The 18,652-nt window shown below is 41.0% G+C and overlaps 1 protein-coding gene across 1 annotated transcript; it reads right to left on the reverse strand.

Annotated features, from left to right (window-relative positions):
• Positions 1-337: 337 nt before the first annotated feature.
• LOC130917650 (serine/arginine-rich splicing factor 1) lies at positions 338-13,949 on the reverse strand. Its single transcript, XM_057839268.1, has 4 exons — positions 13,574-13,949; positions 10,752-10,945; positions 874-1,046; positions 338-744 (listed from the first exon to the last, which is right to left on the reverse strand). The coding sequence occupies exons 1-4, from the start codon at positions 13,759-13,761 to the stop codon at positions 535-537; spliced, it is 765 nt and encodes a 254-aa protein (XP_057695251.1). The 5' UTR covers positions 13,762-13,949; the 3' UTR covers positions 338-534.
• Positions 13,950-18,652: the final 4,703 nt, after the last annotated feature.

Genomic DNA, 18,652 nt, shown 5'->3' on the forward strand with positions numbered 1-18,652 from the left:
TGTCTAAGAAATTAGTCGTTTTAGTTGTTAACTACTTAAGCAAACGTCTTTCGCATCTCTGATAACAGGGAAAATGTTTAACCATAAAAACAAAAGTTTTATGGTGTCAATTATACCCACAGATATGTACACAAAGGGGTCAAGCATGGATGCATATGTTGAATAATAATGACATAACGAAAGAGGGTGAGTAAGTCAGCATACTCACATTTGATTGTCTAAAACAGTACCGGCATCGATAAAATGTCTGCCCCCATGCCAAAAGGCCACTTCCTGGAAATACTGGCTCTTATTTACTCTTTTCTCCACTATTACACATAAAAATGAAATTTTGTGCTTTTTTTTTTTTTTTTTTTTTTTTTTTTAATTCATGAAAGAATATTCTTTCTGCTGGGACAAACATGATAACGGTGTCATTTTTCCCTTTAACTCCAGAAAGAAATTTACTGGAATTCCTCCCGTTTTTGCAACCCTAGTTACATCACAGGGCAGCAGAGGGAAGTTGAGCAAAAGGGAATAAAGCCACCGGCTTTCCTAGGAGCGCGATCGCGATCGGGAGCCGCTGTGACGCGGCGAGTAGCGCGGCGAGGGCCGTCCGCGTCCTCGAGAGTCGCTTCGGCTCCGGCTGCGGCTGGGGGTGCGGCTGCGGCTTCGGCTCCGGCTGCCGCGGCTGCGCGAGCGAGATCGTCCGTAACTGGGGCTGCGGGGACCATCTAATTTCACGCGAACGTACGCCGTCTCTCCCTGGCGGCACACAAGACAACTGCACATTGTAGGAGGAATGGCGACGTAAGGAGAGGGGACGTGGGGGAATACTCACCTCACTTGGCACACGCACACAAATCCACAGAGACTAAAGCGCTAACAACATACCTCGTGCGAGCGGAACTTGGAGTTGTCCAGCTTTCGGACGGCATAGGTCATGTCTTCTTTGCGCACAAACTCTACAACGCCCGTGCCATCCCGGTACACGTCCGCGTAGCACACGTCGCCCGCCTCGCGCATATGGTCCTTTAGGTCCTGCCAGCTGCCGCTCTGAGGGAGTCCTGAACATACCAGACAAACATAGTTACAAGCAACATCACCAAGGTGGCCAAAATAGATTTTAATAGTCGACTAATAACAGATTAGTTCAATGATAAATTGATTAATCGGTTCATATATGCTGTAAAACATGATATTTCCAGTTATATGACTCTGGGCTTTACATTTTAGCTGGAAATGTGCATTAAAAGTAAAACGAGGCATTGAAAAAAGGTGATTAAAAATACATCACCTAGTACAGGGTCCCCCCAGGATTGATAAATCTAAATTCAAGACTTTTAAGACCTTTTTTAATGCCATTTCAACTGAAAATTAATACTTTTCTCGCACCCATTATTTAGATAATATTGAATCATATTAAATAAAGCACTGAACATCAAATTTAACCTCAATTACTACGTGTTTGACAAAAGAATGCACATTTATTGAAGATACAATTAAAACACATTTAAATATAAGGTCTTTCAGAATTTTTTTTCCCAGGATAAAATGGATTTTACACTATTATTGTAAAGCAACTTCAGAAATTACATTTGCAATACAACAGGTTTCCCTTTTAAGAGGACCGAGTCAAGGTGGTAGGTAGGCGATTGTCAAGTTGGCCACCTTAACTGTAAAGTGCCTACAATTGGCAGTGAAAGTTTAAAAAACAGCCACTAAATGGCAGTAGTTTACCATTAATGACCACAAAATGAAAAAGCTACACATGACCATTTCCCTTGGTAATCGTTTTTTTTCCTAATCACATTACAAGAAGTATACAAAACACATGTTAATCCTTTGTTAGCTATTGAAGACATTTCTTTTAATCAGATAGAGAAAATCTAGCCTGGTACACCAGACTCACCGCTGTTCCAGCTATTGAGTCTGGCCACCATTCCCACGGAAACAATTTCCAGGGCGGAGCAAGCCACAGCAAACAGACAGCGGAGTGGACCAATCAGCGACGGGCAGACGTGACGTTAGTAAAATGGCGACCGCAGGACGATGGACTTGCGCGCGGAAGTAAACATACGAAGAGAGCGGAGTTTATTCGACATGGCTAGCGCGAGACAGACTGTTGTCAATGACTCGTGTCGATGTGTTTTTGGTCATTTAAAACTGATTTTACCGTGGATTGGAACATATTCTCGGCTCTGCCGTTCACCATCTGTGCTGCTGAAGAGACGACTTTCGACGCGCAAGAGTGACGTTGCTCGTGACGAACACGTCACGCAAATAAACGAATCTGATTTGTCGATTGATTTTGTATCTGCTCGAAAAGGCCGATAATGGGATGGTTCCCAGACTATTTCTCTCAGTGTTTGAAAAATACAGGGAGAATAGTCTGGCAGAGCCAGGCTAGAGAAAATCCATACTCTTATTTAATCAAGAAAAACATTTAAATATTCCAGGAGGTGTTTTACAATCACCTACATTATAATTTGCCTATCACCATGCCATGTTATTCAGACCAACGTTACCCCGCACTCGTTCCAATAATAGTGTCAACCGTGTTGTGTATCTGAGGGTGATGGTGAATCTACGACTCCGGTTTATCCATGCTAAGGCTAGTGCACCTGCCAATACCCCATTGAACATGGCTAACTCTTGAGTTAAAACTGCGAAATTCACATTCATTCGAAAGGCAAACCGTGCAGAAATACATTATTGCATCTAAGACATTTTAATTGGAGAAATTGGCAACTTACTTTGAAATGTTAAGTAGGTCCACTGCCTTCACATGACCCATAAACTGCGACCCAAAGTATCTGGATGCGACTTGGTCGCTGATCCAATACCTCACATGCTGGTCCAACTGTTTGGACTTGGTTGTCTTGTTGAGGCTTTCGTCGAACATAACAACTAAGGCATCTGAGCAGTTCCTTGCCTTAGCACACAGTACTGTGCGATTGTCTGCTGTTGTGATGTTGATGCTAATGATGCTAACGGCGCGCACGCACAGGGTGCAGTGCATCGTAAAAATTCTACTTGTCGTCTTCGTTATGGATTGAAAAAAAATAATAATAATTTCGTCACAGATATAATTTAGGTTGCACTGAGATGTTCTTGAAAATTAAAACCACGGTGAAAAAATTCCAGACTTACGACAGGTAACTTAATACTTTTAAAACCTTTAATAATGGAAAACTAAATTCAATACTCTTAATAACCCGAGGGTAACCCTGTAGTATAAACTAGGGATGTCTTGGTGTTTTTCCCCCCAGACTTCCAATATGATGTTTTTCAAGATATGTTTTGTCGATACCGATGCGATGCCCAGTAAAAATAATGCAAAAAATAAACAGCAAATGACAAATCATATTTCTTAATTTTTAAAGAAAGTAGTCCAAACATGTTTGCCTCGTGGTTTATTTAAAGCAGCCGAAAAGCACTATAGACCCTACTCACCTACGTCATAAAATGGGCGTGTCGCTGTTTCCGGCCGCCATATTGTACCTCTTTTTCAGACCTATTCTCATTGTTTTCAATTAGTCGTGGAAGTTAGAGCAATTCATGGAAGCCCCGGTGTTATCTGACGCTGTAAACTCATTGGATCCGTTGCATAAAAGGCGTTACGTGGAAAAGCTTCAGTTTATCCATTCGCCAGATCCGTATTTGATGCCTACATCGATGTTTTTCGACCCGCTGGCTTCGCCTGACATCTGATATCCTGATATTTACAACTATCTTGTCCACACAAAATCAGCCTATTCTCACGAAAGTTTGAAAAACTTTAAGAGCTTGGAGGCTTATAAATGCTACGTTGCTGGTTGGGTGAAACATGTCCTCGTACACGAAAATTCGGCAGGAATCTTGTGCTCGGGAAGGTGAATTACGAAATTTTCAATTCAAAATCTTTTCTTCTTGCTAACATCCACTGTCAAGTCTAATGTATTTCATATCATTTGTCAATGGAGCTAGGGCTTTTAATGTTTATATGGTTTAGCGATAGCACTCTCACTATATACTTACATAATACGTAATAAATATGAAGTGCGATAGCACTACTCCAGATTGTCCCTAGTTGAATTTATTTTTTGGCTTTTGACCTCAATAGTGAAATTGTAAATTAATTGTATGACAACTGTCTGATTATCCCCTTATAATTATATATTTTCAGGTAGTTCATTCACAACGTCTGAGTGTATGTTGTCGGCGATTAGCCTAGCAATGATCTTAATTGTGGTTGTCAGCCCAAAACCCTCTAAATATATATTAAATGCATCTTACCAGATATAAAATGACTACTACATAATCTGTGGTTGTCGTTTGGAGCCCAGTTTTCTCGTCGAATTGCAGCAGTCAATCTCGGTCTCCTCTTCGGGTCTCTCGGAATACGGTAAAAATTCAAGTCTCTCCGTCTATCTTCTCTGTTTTTGCAACCGACCGCCACACACACGACTTCACCATTTTGATTATTAATGTTAACGAGCAGAAAAACACGCCATAATAGGAGGAATTTACGAAGCGCTAATGCATTAACATGACTAGTATCCGGACAACATGGCGCGGGGGCGTGGCTGTGACGTCACGTGTGTAGGGTCTATAGTACTGGAAATACACGCGACTACTGGATCAAATTCGATCTCGTGACCAAATCTGATACTGTCCGATACCCCCAAAACAGCAGCGGCATTAGGCGCTGATAACGATACAGAGTATCGGATCGGAACATCGCGACATTATGGATTCAGGGTTTCTCCTACACATTAAACATTTTGGCGCACCGCCACACTAAAATAAAAGCCGCCACGACTTGCAAAAGAGGTGTTTTTCTTTTTTAAGACCATTTCAAACTAGCAGCAGCCTAGTGTGAAGCGTTCATCAGCAACCTATTCATTGTGTATTGTAATGTCCATAACTATGCGTAGCCCCCTTATGAGACGAGCTGTGATGTACAAGGAAACGAGATAGCGAGATGCATGTCGCGGCAGCCCGCTGTTATTTTGTTATTGTTTTTCTTTGTTATTGTTGCCACAATAAAGTGGGTAAGCTAATACCGACTCCTCTCCTTCTTCCCCCCATCCGGGGCATTAAAGTATTTTGGATCGGACTTTTTGGTGAAAGGGAGCAGTGGACAGCCGTCTTGGACGGAACGGCAAGTTTGAATGAATTTGCACCGAGGGGCGGGTCCCAAAATAGAGCCTTGCTCTATTTAAGAGCGCCGCCACGCAAATGTCGACAAGACATTCTATAGCAGAGGGGCAGGCGGACTTAGATCTGTGCTATCTGCCTGTTTTGGCCGACAGTTATACTCAATCACGGCTGATGAAACCTTGATAAAAGCGCTTTTTTCCCCCAAGTTTCGCGAGTTTTTTCTGGAAAAACACATTTTATTTATTCTGTATTTCTGTCTTTTGAGAGGCATGGTCTATTGTTTTTAGTTGTGATTTCTTAAAAAGTATTTTTGAATTTGAGTAAACATTTATCGTGTTTAAATGGGTGTACTTGATCTATTAATATATACTGTATTCTCACTGTGTTATTGTAAATTGGTTAAAAAAAAAATGGGGGGCAATAATATCGCATATCGCCATAATTTATGAGATAAATTATCGCACACTAAAATTTGTTATCGCGACAGGCGTAGTTAACAGATTAATGGGTCAGATTATTCAATTTACTTAAGGTATATATTACCATTTGTTCTTTTTAAGCCCATACTTCCAAAGGTATAATCCTTTCCAATTTGCAAATATGTTCTGAAAAAAAAAAAAAAAAAAAGTGCCGGAAAAAAGTTTTTTGTTTTTTTTTTTAAACCCAGGGGTGCCCAAGTCCGGTCCTCGAGAGCCCCTATCCAGCTTGTTTTCCATGTCTTCCTCCTTTAACACACCTGAATTAAATGATCAGCTCATCAGCAAGCGCTGCAGGAGCCTGGTAACGATCCTGATTCCGTGATTCAGGTGCGTTGAAGGAGGGAGACATGGAAAACGAATTTTGCCGAAAGGTACGCCATTTTCATGCCTGTTTATAGCAGGTTAAAGTAGGTTGTCTTTTTCCTCATTACCCTCAATGTAGCAATGCTAACGTTGACAGTAGGGTTGTTCCGATCATGTTTTTTTGCTTCCGATCCCGATCGTTTTAGTTTGAGTATCTGCCGATCCCGATATTTCCCGATCCGATTGCTTTTTTTTTTTGTGCTCCCGATTCAATTCCAATCATTCCCGATAATTTTTCCCGATCATATACATTTTGGCAATGCATTAAGAAAAAAATGAATAAAACTCGGACGAATATATACATTCAACATACAGTACATAAGTACTGTATTTGTTTATTATGACAATAAATCCTCAAGATGGCATTTACATTATTAACATTCCTTCTGTGAGAGGGATCCACGGATAGAAAGACTTGTAATTCTTAAAGGATAAATGTGACTTTGTATATTGTGACTAAATATTGCCATCTAGTGTATTTGTTGAGCTTTCAGTAAATGATACTGTAGCCATTTAACTGTTCTGCCCAAATGCATGATGGGAAGTGCAACCATCACTGTGCGTAGTGGCACCAATTGATATATCTTCTCTGCGTTGGGAAATAATATAGGGTGTTAAGAAAAAGATCAACTACTACCTTTCTTCCCCACATTGCATCCCATGATATTTCTAATTGTTGAGAGAGGGATTGTAAGGTTTTAGCCATTTAAAAAAAGGCTCCAAAGACTGCCAAAATTCAGTCTACTCATTTTGCGCTGCCTTTTAACTCTATATATAGGTAAAACGGCGCCATTATAGATTGGACGCGACAATGCGTGAGTGGGTCGTGCGGCACATGCGTTAATTGCGTATAATATTTTAAAGTGATTAATTTTTTAAAAATCATTTACCGCCGTTAACGCGATAGATTTGATTGCCCTACTTTAAGCCCAAACTAAAGACGTTGGATGTGTGTAAGACATTTTGTCTGTAACGTTAAATACAATTAGAAAACGATTTAATTAAAATATATACTGTATATATATTTAAAAAAAGGCATGTCCGATATTTGTTTGCCGATTCCGATACTTTGAAAATGACGTGATCGGACCCGATCGATCGGGATCTTTAGTTGACAGTGTTTAATATAGATGTGTTTCCTTATTTTGTATTTCTGAACTTTAATTGTACGTAAAGATACACGATAATATCGGTGGCCGATAATTATCGGCCGATAATGGCAATTATGACGTCACACAGATAATCCAGATAATAAAAAATTCAACCGATAATGTAATCCGATAATTATATACTTGATTTAGCCTCCAAATGTGCACAACCGAAGAATTCAGCACGCCGCCTCCTCAACCCCTCCCCTCTCTGAAGCCCCTGAGGGAGGAGGGGTTGAGGAGGTGGAGTTACACGCCAAGAAATAGTTGAATATTATGGCGGCTGTTACTAAAAAAACGACGCTCTCGCCATTTGCGAAACATGTACTGCAGAGGTTCCAAGAGGCCGAAAGAAAGCGTCCTCATTCAAAATCACTAACGCAGCATCCATTTAAAACTGCATCACAAAGATTTTTGGAACGAATGCCAGGCTGCTGCTGCTAGCGGGAATGCTAAAGCTATTGTAAACACTAAGTTAAACTAGGGGCTTGTGACGATTAAGAGTCGGGTTGTTTGGGAAAGCAGCCCAAGGCGGGTGGTAAACTCGCATCTAAGGCTAAACACCGGCACGACTGGAGACCGATAGTCGGCAAGTAGCAGTCTTCCGACGGAGCCCGCCGCTCTGGCCGGTCCGGCAGGCCGCCGCCGCCTCGCCATCGCCGGGGCGGGCAGAGCCCGGTTCCCCGGCTTCAGGACCTCCGGCGAACACCCCGGTTTCTCGAGCGTTCCCTCACGGCGTGTGAGCAGAGCCAGGCCCCGAATACGCCGCAGCAAACCGGCCGGTGCGGGCAGATTATCCGGTACGAACGTAGCCGCCGCCGAGACGAGACACGATTTTTTTTTTTTTATACCGAAATGACCCGAGAGCCAAAGCCCTGGATAAAAAAATAATGCAGTTTATACGACCACCATTCTTCATGAAAAACATGCCAATCACATTTTCACCACTACATTTGGAAAAGTGATGTCCAGTAAGCAAGCTTATCATGACGGCACAGTGTTTAGATGATAATTTAAACATGGAGAAAACGAAGTCAGCCCGTCAATAATACATTCAGTATGTAAAATGACGAGCGGTCAGATGACTTTGTAATGCCGCCTTTATTTTCGGCTTAACAAAACTCAGGCACAAAACAACACGCACGGAGATGCGAGCTCCAACTGCATCCAAATAGTACTGCCGTTTATCAGTTTAGCTGCTGTAAAGCGAATGTCGCGACTCGTGAGTGCCGCAAATGTAAACAAAGCGCTGCAGAATGGGTACATGACATCTCGCTCTTTTGAGTTAATCATTTTCACAGTGTGCAACAAAGCATATAACATTAGCAATCACTTTTCAAATTAATTTAACTTATTTGTCTGCTCAATAACAGTCACAGTAGATAATCTAAACTTATTGGCACTTATTAACACTTATCAATTTAAATATGCACATTCCTGTTGTAATGAAATAACAATAATATTCTGTAGCCACAAATATTCAAAATCTTTTCTTCTTCCAAGTTTTTTTTAGGATTAAGTATAATAATGTATTGCTTAAAATAAGGCTGTTGAGATTATTTTCAGCTAGCTATTTTTCTTCCAAGAAATCTGAGAGAAATACACATGAAGTCCTGGCAGATAATTTCACTTATTTCCAATAGATTTACACTTATAACTGACTAGTTTTAAGGAAGTGTGTTTTGCAGTGTATTAATGTTATGTTAGGAATGGCTTACTTTTAAAGGCATTTTTGTGCAACTTAGGTATTTACTCTGTAAGTAATTGTTGCCAAAAGTTTACCATTACACAATGTCAGACAATGTCATTATTTAGATGTTGGAATTGACGACTTGTTCATATTTTATGTTGGAAAAAAAAAAAAAAGCAATAAATTATATTTTTGCACAGTAATATTTTCTTTTGTTTAAAATTTTACATAAATCTTTTAATAGAATTATCGGCTTGACATTATCGGTTATCGGTAGGAATGAGGAGGAAATTATCGGTTATCGGTATCGGTTGAAAAATGTATTATCGTGCATCACTAATTGTACGGCATGTTGATGACCAATAAACATCTGTGAAAAGAACTGGAGTCTCATATGACATCAACACGCATGTACAAATGTATGCACGCACGGACACACTCGGCGATAAAACGCAGCCGTGAAAATAACCACCCTCATTTTTAATGACCGTGCGATAAATGGACTTAGTGCATATCGCGACAGCCTTAGCAGCCTCAATAAAAAATGTCGTTGGTTATTCAGATGGACTTACGATCTGCCAGCTTGTTGTCTGCTGTTGTATTCCAAAACTACAACTGGGTGAGGGCGCTTTAGGTGTTCATTCCCGGACTACATGCACCCAAGCTTGGCACTGAAGAGACAGGACACAACAGTCTAGTGTCCTTTGTTTCATTGAAATCAGTCAATGGTTTGGCCACCCCTGGTGCGATTTTTTGGGTTTGTGCCACTTTCCCTGCTTGCATACCGAGCGTCTCCGATTCTCAACTTTCCAAGCATATATTTTTTTCCCCCTTCATTAACTGTCAACAGGATCTTGTGCTCGTCTACGCATTTACGTCATCGATGACATCGACTATGTCGACTAGTCGGGACAGCTCTATTTTAATGCATTTCATCTCAAACTACGTTTGCATTTCAAAGTCCATTTGAAAGAGAGTCTCTTGGGCTTTTAAGTTTTCAAATTATGATCATTTTTAAAACCGGCCATTTAGTAATCTACTCAGTGCGTGGCAAACGTCTTGGCTTTTTTTTTTTTATATAAAAACAAAGACCGTGCTGTACTCTAAAACAAATATCATGGCTTAAATGGAATTTTTGAGACAGAATTTTTATATACAACTCCCATTGTGCTCACATTTTGACTGATAACAGCTTTTCTGCATTCTAAAAGGTAGCAACAAAACCTGGTGGGCTTTTTATAGCTTCAAAGTTGTGCGGTCTCAAATACTTTGTGTGCGTTGTTCCAGTTCTGCCAGACAGAAACAATTCAAAGCCCTGGACACTTTCAAAAAAGTTGAAGAATCTAAAATAGTGCCACAACGATTAATCAATTAACTTGAGTATTCGATTAGAAAAAAATATTCGAATTAAATTTTGTTGCTTCGAGTATTCGTTTATTTGAAGGGGCATTGTAATGGTTTATTTTGAAAGTGTTTGCATTCCGTTTTATTGATTAGGGTGGATACACTGCCCTCCGGTCTGCCTCATTTCACATGGCTGAATCCAGCTGCTCCCTGTTAAGACCAACGTAAGCTAAGTTTTTGTTTGAGCTAACGTTTTTTTAACGCATTTGTAATTTAGTTTATAGCTATATTGCCTGAACCATTTGTTCTGAGCATTGTAAAAATAAAAAGTTAGCATTTTATAACATTTAAGCTAGTGGACTTTTGCTATGTAAGTAAGCCAATTGTTCTTTGTTGTACTTAGATCTTTATTTATTATTTTTTCATACCGTTTGAGGCTCAGCAAAGGTATTTTAATTTTTTATATTCCTTATCCGATTACTCGATTATTTGAACTAACTAGTTCATGAATTAATCAACGACTAAAATAATCGATAGCTGCAGCCCTAATCTAAAATTAAAACTGTACAAAGCTTGTCAAGTCAATGCTAGCAGGAAACTTACCGGATACAACCACCCTGTACTCGGAACGTCTGGACGGGGGCCCGTATCGACCTCTGGGAGCTCCGCCGGCACCGCCTCCAGCCCCGCCGAAACTGCTGCCTCTGGAACCCCTGCCGCTCCGGGGGAACTCCACGCGCAGCCGGTAACCATCGTAGTCGTATCCGTCCCGGCCATAGACGGCATCTCCGGCGTCCCTGGCCAAGAAAACCAGACGTGAGTGGCGGATTGAAATGAGCGTCGGAATATCGAAATCAACTATTGAGCTAAGAATTTTAGTAACACATTGAATTGTGAACTAGTGGGGGGGGAAAAAAACTTTTTTGTCAGGCCAGTACAACACATTTATTTCCAACTTCACTTGACCAGCAAGAGTACGTTAAATCCATTTTTGATATCCAATTTAATTCACAACAGGGGACTAAAATTGACTGTTATTAACTTAAAAACGAACTTGGGAATTGGGTGCTTAAGTAAAATAATCTTTTAAATGACTCGTAGGGGTGAAAATTTGGTGTTACGAGTAGGAGTGGGAACCTCTTGGTACCTAACGATACGATACGCGATACAAAGCTCACGATAACGATGATCTGACGATATGGCGATACAACGATTATCAATACATTGGTCAGGAAATCATTCAATGATATTCTACAAACGACTAATAAACAGAAAAACAAGCTTCTGCTTTGAATTGGAATGAGTATCACTAGTAGACGTCTAATCCATTTGAACTGGGAGGGTGGCAGCGAATGAACATTCGTTCATTCGCTGCCATCCCTCACATTTCAAACGGATTGAACGTCAATGGCTGCCCGTGGCAGCCAATGCCAGGCAATGAGGTAATTTTTGGCCATTAAAGGTCATTTACCAGTTGATTTCTTTTTTTATTTGGGGTATTTTATGGGTCACTTCCTGTTTATTTTGTGTTACATAACAGGAAGTGACCTGGGAATCACCCAAATGAATAGGCAGCGACTCAAACTCAACAGGAAATGATCTGTAAATGCTCTAAAATGAACAGCAAGTGATCTGTAAATGCCCTGAAAATCAAACAGACTGACTGTGAATGCTCTGGTTTCGAATGACCGAACGTTTCTCGTAAGGGTGTGACGGTATATGTATTTGTATTGAACCGTTTCGGTACGTGGTGCTCGGTTTGGAACGGAGGCATACCGAACGCGTTTCTGACGTAATGTAACCCTTACTTTTCAAAGCTTTGGGTCCATCGGGTTACAGTTTCTTTGTGTATATTATATTTACTCCGTCTTCTCTGCTATAATGAGGACCAACACGGTAGGACAGTATAACCCAGAAACGTCAACGGCGCAACAACGTAGCCGCCGCGAGAACGCAGTGAAACTCGGGCGTTAAAGTCAATCAGCCAATGCACACCAGTCGCAATGCGGCCGCGTGTTAGACGTGTCCCAGAAGCGGCCCAACACAACGCACGCGAAAAGAACGGCAGAGTTTATTATCTGACGCGAGACCCGATCCTCCTGCGTCAATACTACTACCGGTAGCTAGGATCGGCCAGACCGGAAGTCACTGGTGTAAAAATACAGTGGATCAGGTCGATTTACAAACTAATATGCAATCGTAACCCACTTTTTGAGTCCATCAGATCTCTTTTAAGTGGTAGATCGGGGCACAGTTGACTTGTTTTTGTTGATTTACTGCTGTCTTCTCTGCAATAATAATAACCAACACGGCCCCGTGTTCAATACAAAATCCTCCTCCCACAATAAAACAAGTAGGAACTAATATTCACATAGGAACTAAAATTATACAACGTAAAATATACAACATAATGAATACTACATCACATCTGTAAATAAAATATAAACACATAATAAAGTAGCCCATTTAAATAAAATAAATTGGAATGAGCTAAAACACCGGTAATTAAATAATAATACACAGATCCCGCTTACACAATTAAATTTATTAAATTCCGACTTTTGTGCACCGTTAGAACCCTAGTTTCTAGTCTAAATGGACTGGGCGTCGAGCACTGTCAATGCAGCCTTAGAATCAACTGAAACACTATTATGGTGGAAGATTTTGGTAGCAATTTGTTGGTTCCTTTCTATTTTATTTTATTTTATTTATTTTTTTTTTTTAAGACATTGACACTTTTTAAAGACGATATCTCGATTCTTGGCAGGAGCAGATCGATAACCTTCGGCGATACAATGGATCACGATATATCACCATTTCGATATTTTGTCACATTCCTAGTTACGAGATTAAAAACATTTTTCAAACTCGGTTGTATGTTATTGCGATAAATCTATAATAGCAAGAGTGACTTAGAATCTGACAATTATTGTTGCCTTTTAAGAGCTAACCGTAAAATTTTTGGTTAATATGATGCTTTACACTTTGGAAAGTTAAGTAGATAATTTATTAACCTTGACAACACAGCAAAGAAGTGGGCTGGTTTTAAACCGGTGTATAGAAGAAATTAAATTTTACAGATAAATCTTATAGACTGGTAGCGTGATCACATAATTCATATTTGACTATTTTTGTTTGAAAACATAAAAGTCCCAGGTGCTTTTATTCAACATTAGGATGACCAGCCGAACGACAATCGGCCTCCGCAGAAAAAAAGAGGGAAGCAACTATAACAACTGTGGAAATGTTATTTATATTTTGAGCGTGAGGGGTAAAATTCGGCCAATTCCACGATTCCGCAAATAAAACAATAATATCCAAGTAAAAAAACACACCGGGTCCAGTTACAGTCTGTTAGCAGTTAGCCACAAAATGGCGGCTGACTGGCTGAAAATAGCTCAACTTAGGTATCACTGGCGTCTTACCTTGGGTCTTCGAATTCAATAAAAGCGAAAGGCGGCCCTCCTCTGCGGTTTTTCAGGTCGATGTCCCGAATAGTACCGTACTTGTAGAAGACCTCCTCCACATCTTTAGTGCGTATATCGGGCGGTAGGTTGCCCACGTAAATTCGACAATCGTTGTTTCCCGCCGGGCCTCGCACAACCCCAGACATTGCGGCTCCCAACTGTGCAGGTCGATTAAATTGACTACAAAATCGCAACAAGATGTCGTTCCGGGTGGCGAATTGCCCAAAAAGTGTGGACACTGGAAGGGTTTGTCCAGCGGTTGTTCTGTTTACGGTTTACTTTACGACCAGTTCTTTCGTCGCCAAGAAGCCTTCCCTTTTCCCTCCGCCTAAGACGGAACTTCCGGTGTTGAAATACGTGCACTCAAGCGTAGCTACATCCGCGTAAAAATATAGTCCGTCATCAATAAAAATGCATAATTCACGGCCCGTTCCCAGGAGCAAAACCAGTGCCCAACAACACACACTTTTTTCCCTTATATTTGGCACATTTGACAGCTAGCATTGTCTAGAACAGTGGTTATTAACCTTGCTAAAGGTACCGATCCCAACAAGTTTCACATATGGATTCACCGAACCCTTTGGAATTAGATAATAAAGCAATGTTTTTCAAATTTAAAACCAATATCCTGTATCTAAGCTAGCAAGCTAATAATTTAGCAAATTCTCCTTCAAATTTCTTCTCATATTGACAGCCAGAGGCGTAGCAAGGGTCCCCGGGGACCCCAGGCAACAAGCAACATGGGGCCCTTCGAGCGTACACAAGTAATGGGACAGTTGGACTTGGAGCAATAGAAGAAAGACTAGCAACACAAAAATACCACCATCGGATGCGGAGGTATATATCTTTGTGTGAAATCAGTAGTCAGATTGCCCCTACGGCCCACCAAATTCAAATTATTCCGTAAAAAACACTGATTGGTGGACTACTGACCGAAATGAGTATTAAATTTGGTAATAAAATTGTTTATGATTATTTTAAATGCATATATGTTATATTTTTTTATAGCGTATTCGACAAATGTTGAGTTAATTATCGAGGGTTGATTGAATATTTGCTTGATTGATTGAATATTTGCTTGTGCTCATATATACCTAATACATACATAATCTATATTGCCATATTTTTTCTTATTTGATATAACCAGTAAATGATTATTGCTTGCTATACTAGGCTGGAGTATAATGTTTAAGTGTTACAAAGTGTTAAAGAGGGTCGGGGGGACAACTGCCTTGCTTCATGGCCGCAACATTGCGTAACTAGACCTTCTGGGACATCTTCAGCATCTTACGTCTAGACTTTCGTCTAGACTTTCGAGGACATCTTCCATTCGAGGACATCTTCCATGGCCGCAGCGTTGCATAACTGAAGTGTCTGGGTCATTCTGACCACTTTATCTAAGTGCCTTTGCTTACACATGTGTATTTAGTTAGTTCCACCTACATGCTCACACATAGCCAACCAAAATCACATGGGTGTCTCCAACTTGCTTTCCCCCTTCCTTTAGGGCGGCACCTATCTGTGTTAGGACAAGCCCCTAATAAAAGAAAGAGCAAGGAGTTTAGTTTTAGATCAGTTTTGGTGACTATAGACCCTACCCACGTGACGTCACAACTCCTTCCTCCTGACTGGTGCCGCCCAATTGTCCGTCAACGCATCATGTTTCCCTGTTACGGCTACGTACATTCCTCCTATTTACGACGTGTTTTTCTGCTCGTTAACATTAATAATCAAAATGGTGAAGGCGTGTGTGGCGGTCGGTTGCAATAACAGAGAAGATAGACGGAGAGACTTGAAGTTCTACCGGATTCCGAGAGACCCGGAGAGAAGAGAGCGAGATGGGCTGCTGCAATTCGACGAGAAAACTGGGCTCCAAACGATTACCACAGATTATGTAGTAGTCATTTTATATCTTGTAAGATGCATTTAATATATATTTAGAGGGTTTTGGGCTGACAACCACAATTAAGATCATTGCTAGGCTAATCGCCGACAACATACACGTATGTATGTAGTGAGAGTGCTATCGCTAAACCATATAAACATTAAAAGCCCTAACTCCATTGACAAACGACATGAAATACATTAGACTTGACAGTGGATGTTAGCAATAACAAAAGATTTTGAATTGAAAATTTCGTAACTCACCTTTCCAAGCACAAGATAGATTCCTGCCGAATTTTCGTGGACGAGGACCTGTTTCACCCAACCAGCAACGAAGTATTTATAAGCCTCCAAGCTCTTAAAGTTTTTCAAACTTTCGTGAGAATAGGCTGATTTTGTGTGGACAAGATAGTTGTACAGTTCAGGGTAGCTAGCAGATGTCAGGCAAATACGGCGGAGACAGCGGGTCGAAAAACATCGATTTAGGCATCAAATATGGATCTGGCGAATGGATAAACTGAAGCTTTTCCACATAACGCCTTCTATGCAACGCATCAAGTGAGTTTATGGCATCCGAAAGCACCGGGTCTTCCATGAAATGCATTATAAATTGCTCGATCAATTGAGACCATTGATAATACAGACACAAAATGACGGACAAGTGGGCGGAACCATACAGCGAGCACGTGATTTTGTGACGTCGGTGGGTAGGGTCTATACAGCGTAATCTAGCATTTCACTGTCTAGTCCCTCCTTGCTCTCCTTGGCCAAGAAAACTGAGTGTCTTCTCTCCTTATTTTTGGGTAATTTTACAAATGTCTACCTAAGGGTCTATTTTTGAACTTGACAACGAGGAATACGATAGACCCATTATTAGACGTTTTGGGGGAAAATCACCATATGTGTAAGTAATCACATGAATAATGAGGTGGCCTGTGAAAATCAACGTAAAACAACTCGGCGAGGACTCTCCAGAGAGTACTTGGTGAGTCGCTCTTTAAACAATCATGTGGTATTAATAGCTGATTGGACTTTCTTAAACATGTATAGTCTGCATGACATGGTTAGTGCTGATTGGGATTGATAACAGAATCGCTAGATAATCTGCCAAATGATGAATGAATGAATTTTATTGTCATTGTCATTGTAATCATCATCGATATCATTGACAGTTACATAATGTAGGATAGTTAGGCCAAGAAAGAGAATCATTGATACCCGTCCCCCAGCAGCCCGGAACGCACAGTCTAGCATGTTAGTGTTGCATAATCCATTTTTTTACTCTTATATCTTCCCAAATGTCATTGATTGCCATGGCATTACGCAATATTGTCAATTTGAGTAGGTTCATTGGATAGGTTGATTTTCAAGTTGGTGTAGGGAGGGATGGCCGGGGGTGTCATGGAGGCCCACGTCTGCTGTATCCGCTCCGGAAGATTAGTCATCATCCGCCCTTGCCCGGTTCCCGCAAGCGAGCCTTTCATGATCCCGGATCTCCGTGATGATTTTCGTGACCATTTGAGCGGTGGCATCACTTAACGCTGCTTGTTCCTTCCTCACCTGGGACAATTCGTCGTCGTTGTTACGAGCAATCTCCATTGCCTCGTTGAGTTGACACTTCATTCTCATCGAGAATCGGTGTACCCAGAGGGCACCAAGAAGCAGCGGGAGGGCTAGCGCCATCAGTGAGCCGGAGATAAAGAGGTCCTTGACGCCCTCAGTCTGGAGAGACGTTAAGCATATGGGCCTCCATTTTCCCCAGGCATCCTCCGCATATCCAGACGTGAAGGTGTTGGCCGGACATGGCCGTTGGTTTGGTGTAGGTCGCATTGTAGAAAATATTTTATAATGATTCCATGGTATTGAAACACTCACTACACTTGTCGCTGCGACAGTGCAGTAAAGCTGCGTGTGCCCCTGCTGGCTGGGGGCCCGAGGCAATTGCCTGATTTGCCTAATGGGACGCGACACCTCTGTTGACAGCATGTTTCATAAACAGGTCAAAATTTGAGACCAGGCTGCCCATTGGTCTGTTGTACAGTGGTATGAAAAAGTATCTGAACATTTTGGAATTTCTCACATTTCTGCATTAAATCACCGTCAAATGTGATCTGATCTTGGTCAAAATCACACAGATGAAAATACAGTGTCTGCTTTAACTAAAACCACCCAAACATTTATAGGTTTTCATATTTTGATGAGGATAGTATGCAAAAAATGATAGTAGGGGGAAAAATAAGTTGAACCATCACATTTTATATTTTGTGGCCACCCCTTTGCCAGCAATAACTTCATCCTGACACTTAATGTCAGGATGGCACATCAATCAGGACTAATCTTGGCCCATTCTTCTCTACAAAACTGCTGTAGTCCAGTCAGATTCCTGGGATGTCTGGTGTGAATCGCTGTGTTTAGGTCATGCCACAGCATCTCAATGGGGTTCAAGTCTGGACTTTTGACTTGGCCCCTCCAGAATGTGTATTTTGTTCTTTTGAAACCATTCTGAAGTTGATTTAATTCTGTGTTTTGGATCATTGTTTTGTTCCAGCATCCATCCTTTTTTTTAGCTTCAACTGTCTGACAGATGGCCTCAGGTTTCCCTGCAAAACTTGGGAATTCATTCTTCCATTAATGATTGGAAGTTGTCCAAGCCCTGAGGCAGCCAAACACCCCCAAATCATGATGCCCACTCCACTATGCTTCACAGTGGGGATGAGGTGTTGATGTTGGTGAGCTGTTCTTTTTTTCCGTCACACATGACGTTGTGCGTTACTCCCAAACAATTCAACTTCAGTTTCATCAGTCCTGAGAGGTATCTCATACTGGACATGACAGCGTTAAAATATTACCCATTAGGCCTGGCAACCCTAGAGTGTCTGCTAAAGACTTACAGAAATCAATGGCACAGTCCAAAATCTCTGTGCACATATCAACTATATGTAAAACTATGGCCAAGAATGGTGTTCATGGGAGGACTCCACGGAGGAAGCCACTGCTGTCTAAAAAAAAAAAAAACATTGTTGCTCAATTAATGTTCGCAAAAAGGCACTTGGACACTCCACAGAAGTTTTGGCAAAATATTTGAAGGTCTATTGAAACCAAGGTTGAATTGTTTGGGAATAACACACAACATCATGTGTAACGGAAACATAG

The sequence above is a fragment of the Corythoichthys intestinalis genome, chromosome 6 (assembly GCF_030265065.1).
Source record: "Corythoichthys intestinalis isolate RoL2023-P3 chromosome 6, ASM3026506v1, whole genome shotgun sequence".
Classification (NCBI taxonomy): Eukaryota; Metazoa; Chordata; class Actinopteri; order Syngnathiformes; family Syngnathidae; genus Corythoichthys; species Corythoichthys intestinalis.

What these genes read in the sequence shown, in the direction of transcription:
- LOC130917650 (XM_057839268.1), bottom strand. Translation starts at nt 13,761, where the DNA reads ATGTCTGGGGTTGTGCGAGGCCCGGCGGGAAACAACGATTGTCGAATT. An exon ending in GTACAGGGTGGTTGTATCCG is followed by an intron (nt 1,047 to 10,751) that starts GTAAGTTTCCTG and finishes TGGTATGTTCAG; the next exon opens with GACTCCCTCAGAGCGGCAGC. An exon ending in CCAAGTTCCGCTCGCACGAG is followed by an intron (nt 745 to 873) that starts GTATGTTGTTAG and finishes GTGTGCCGCCAG; the next exon opens with GGAGAGACGGCGTACGTTCG.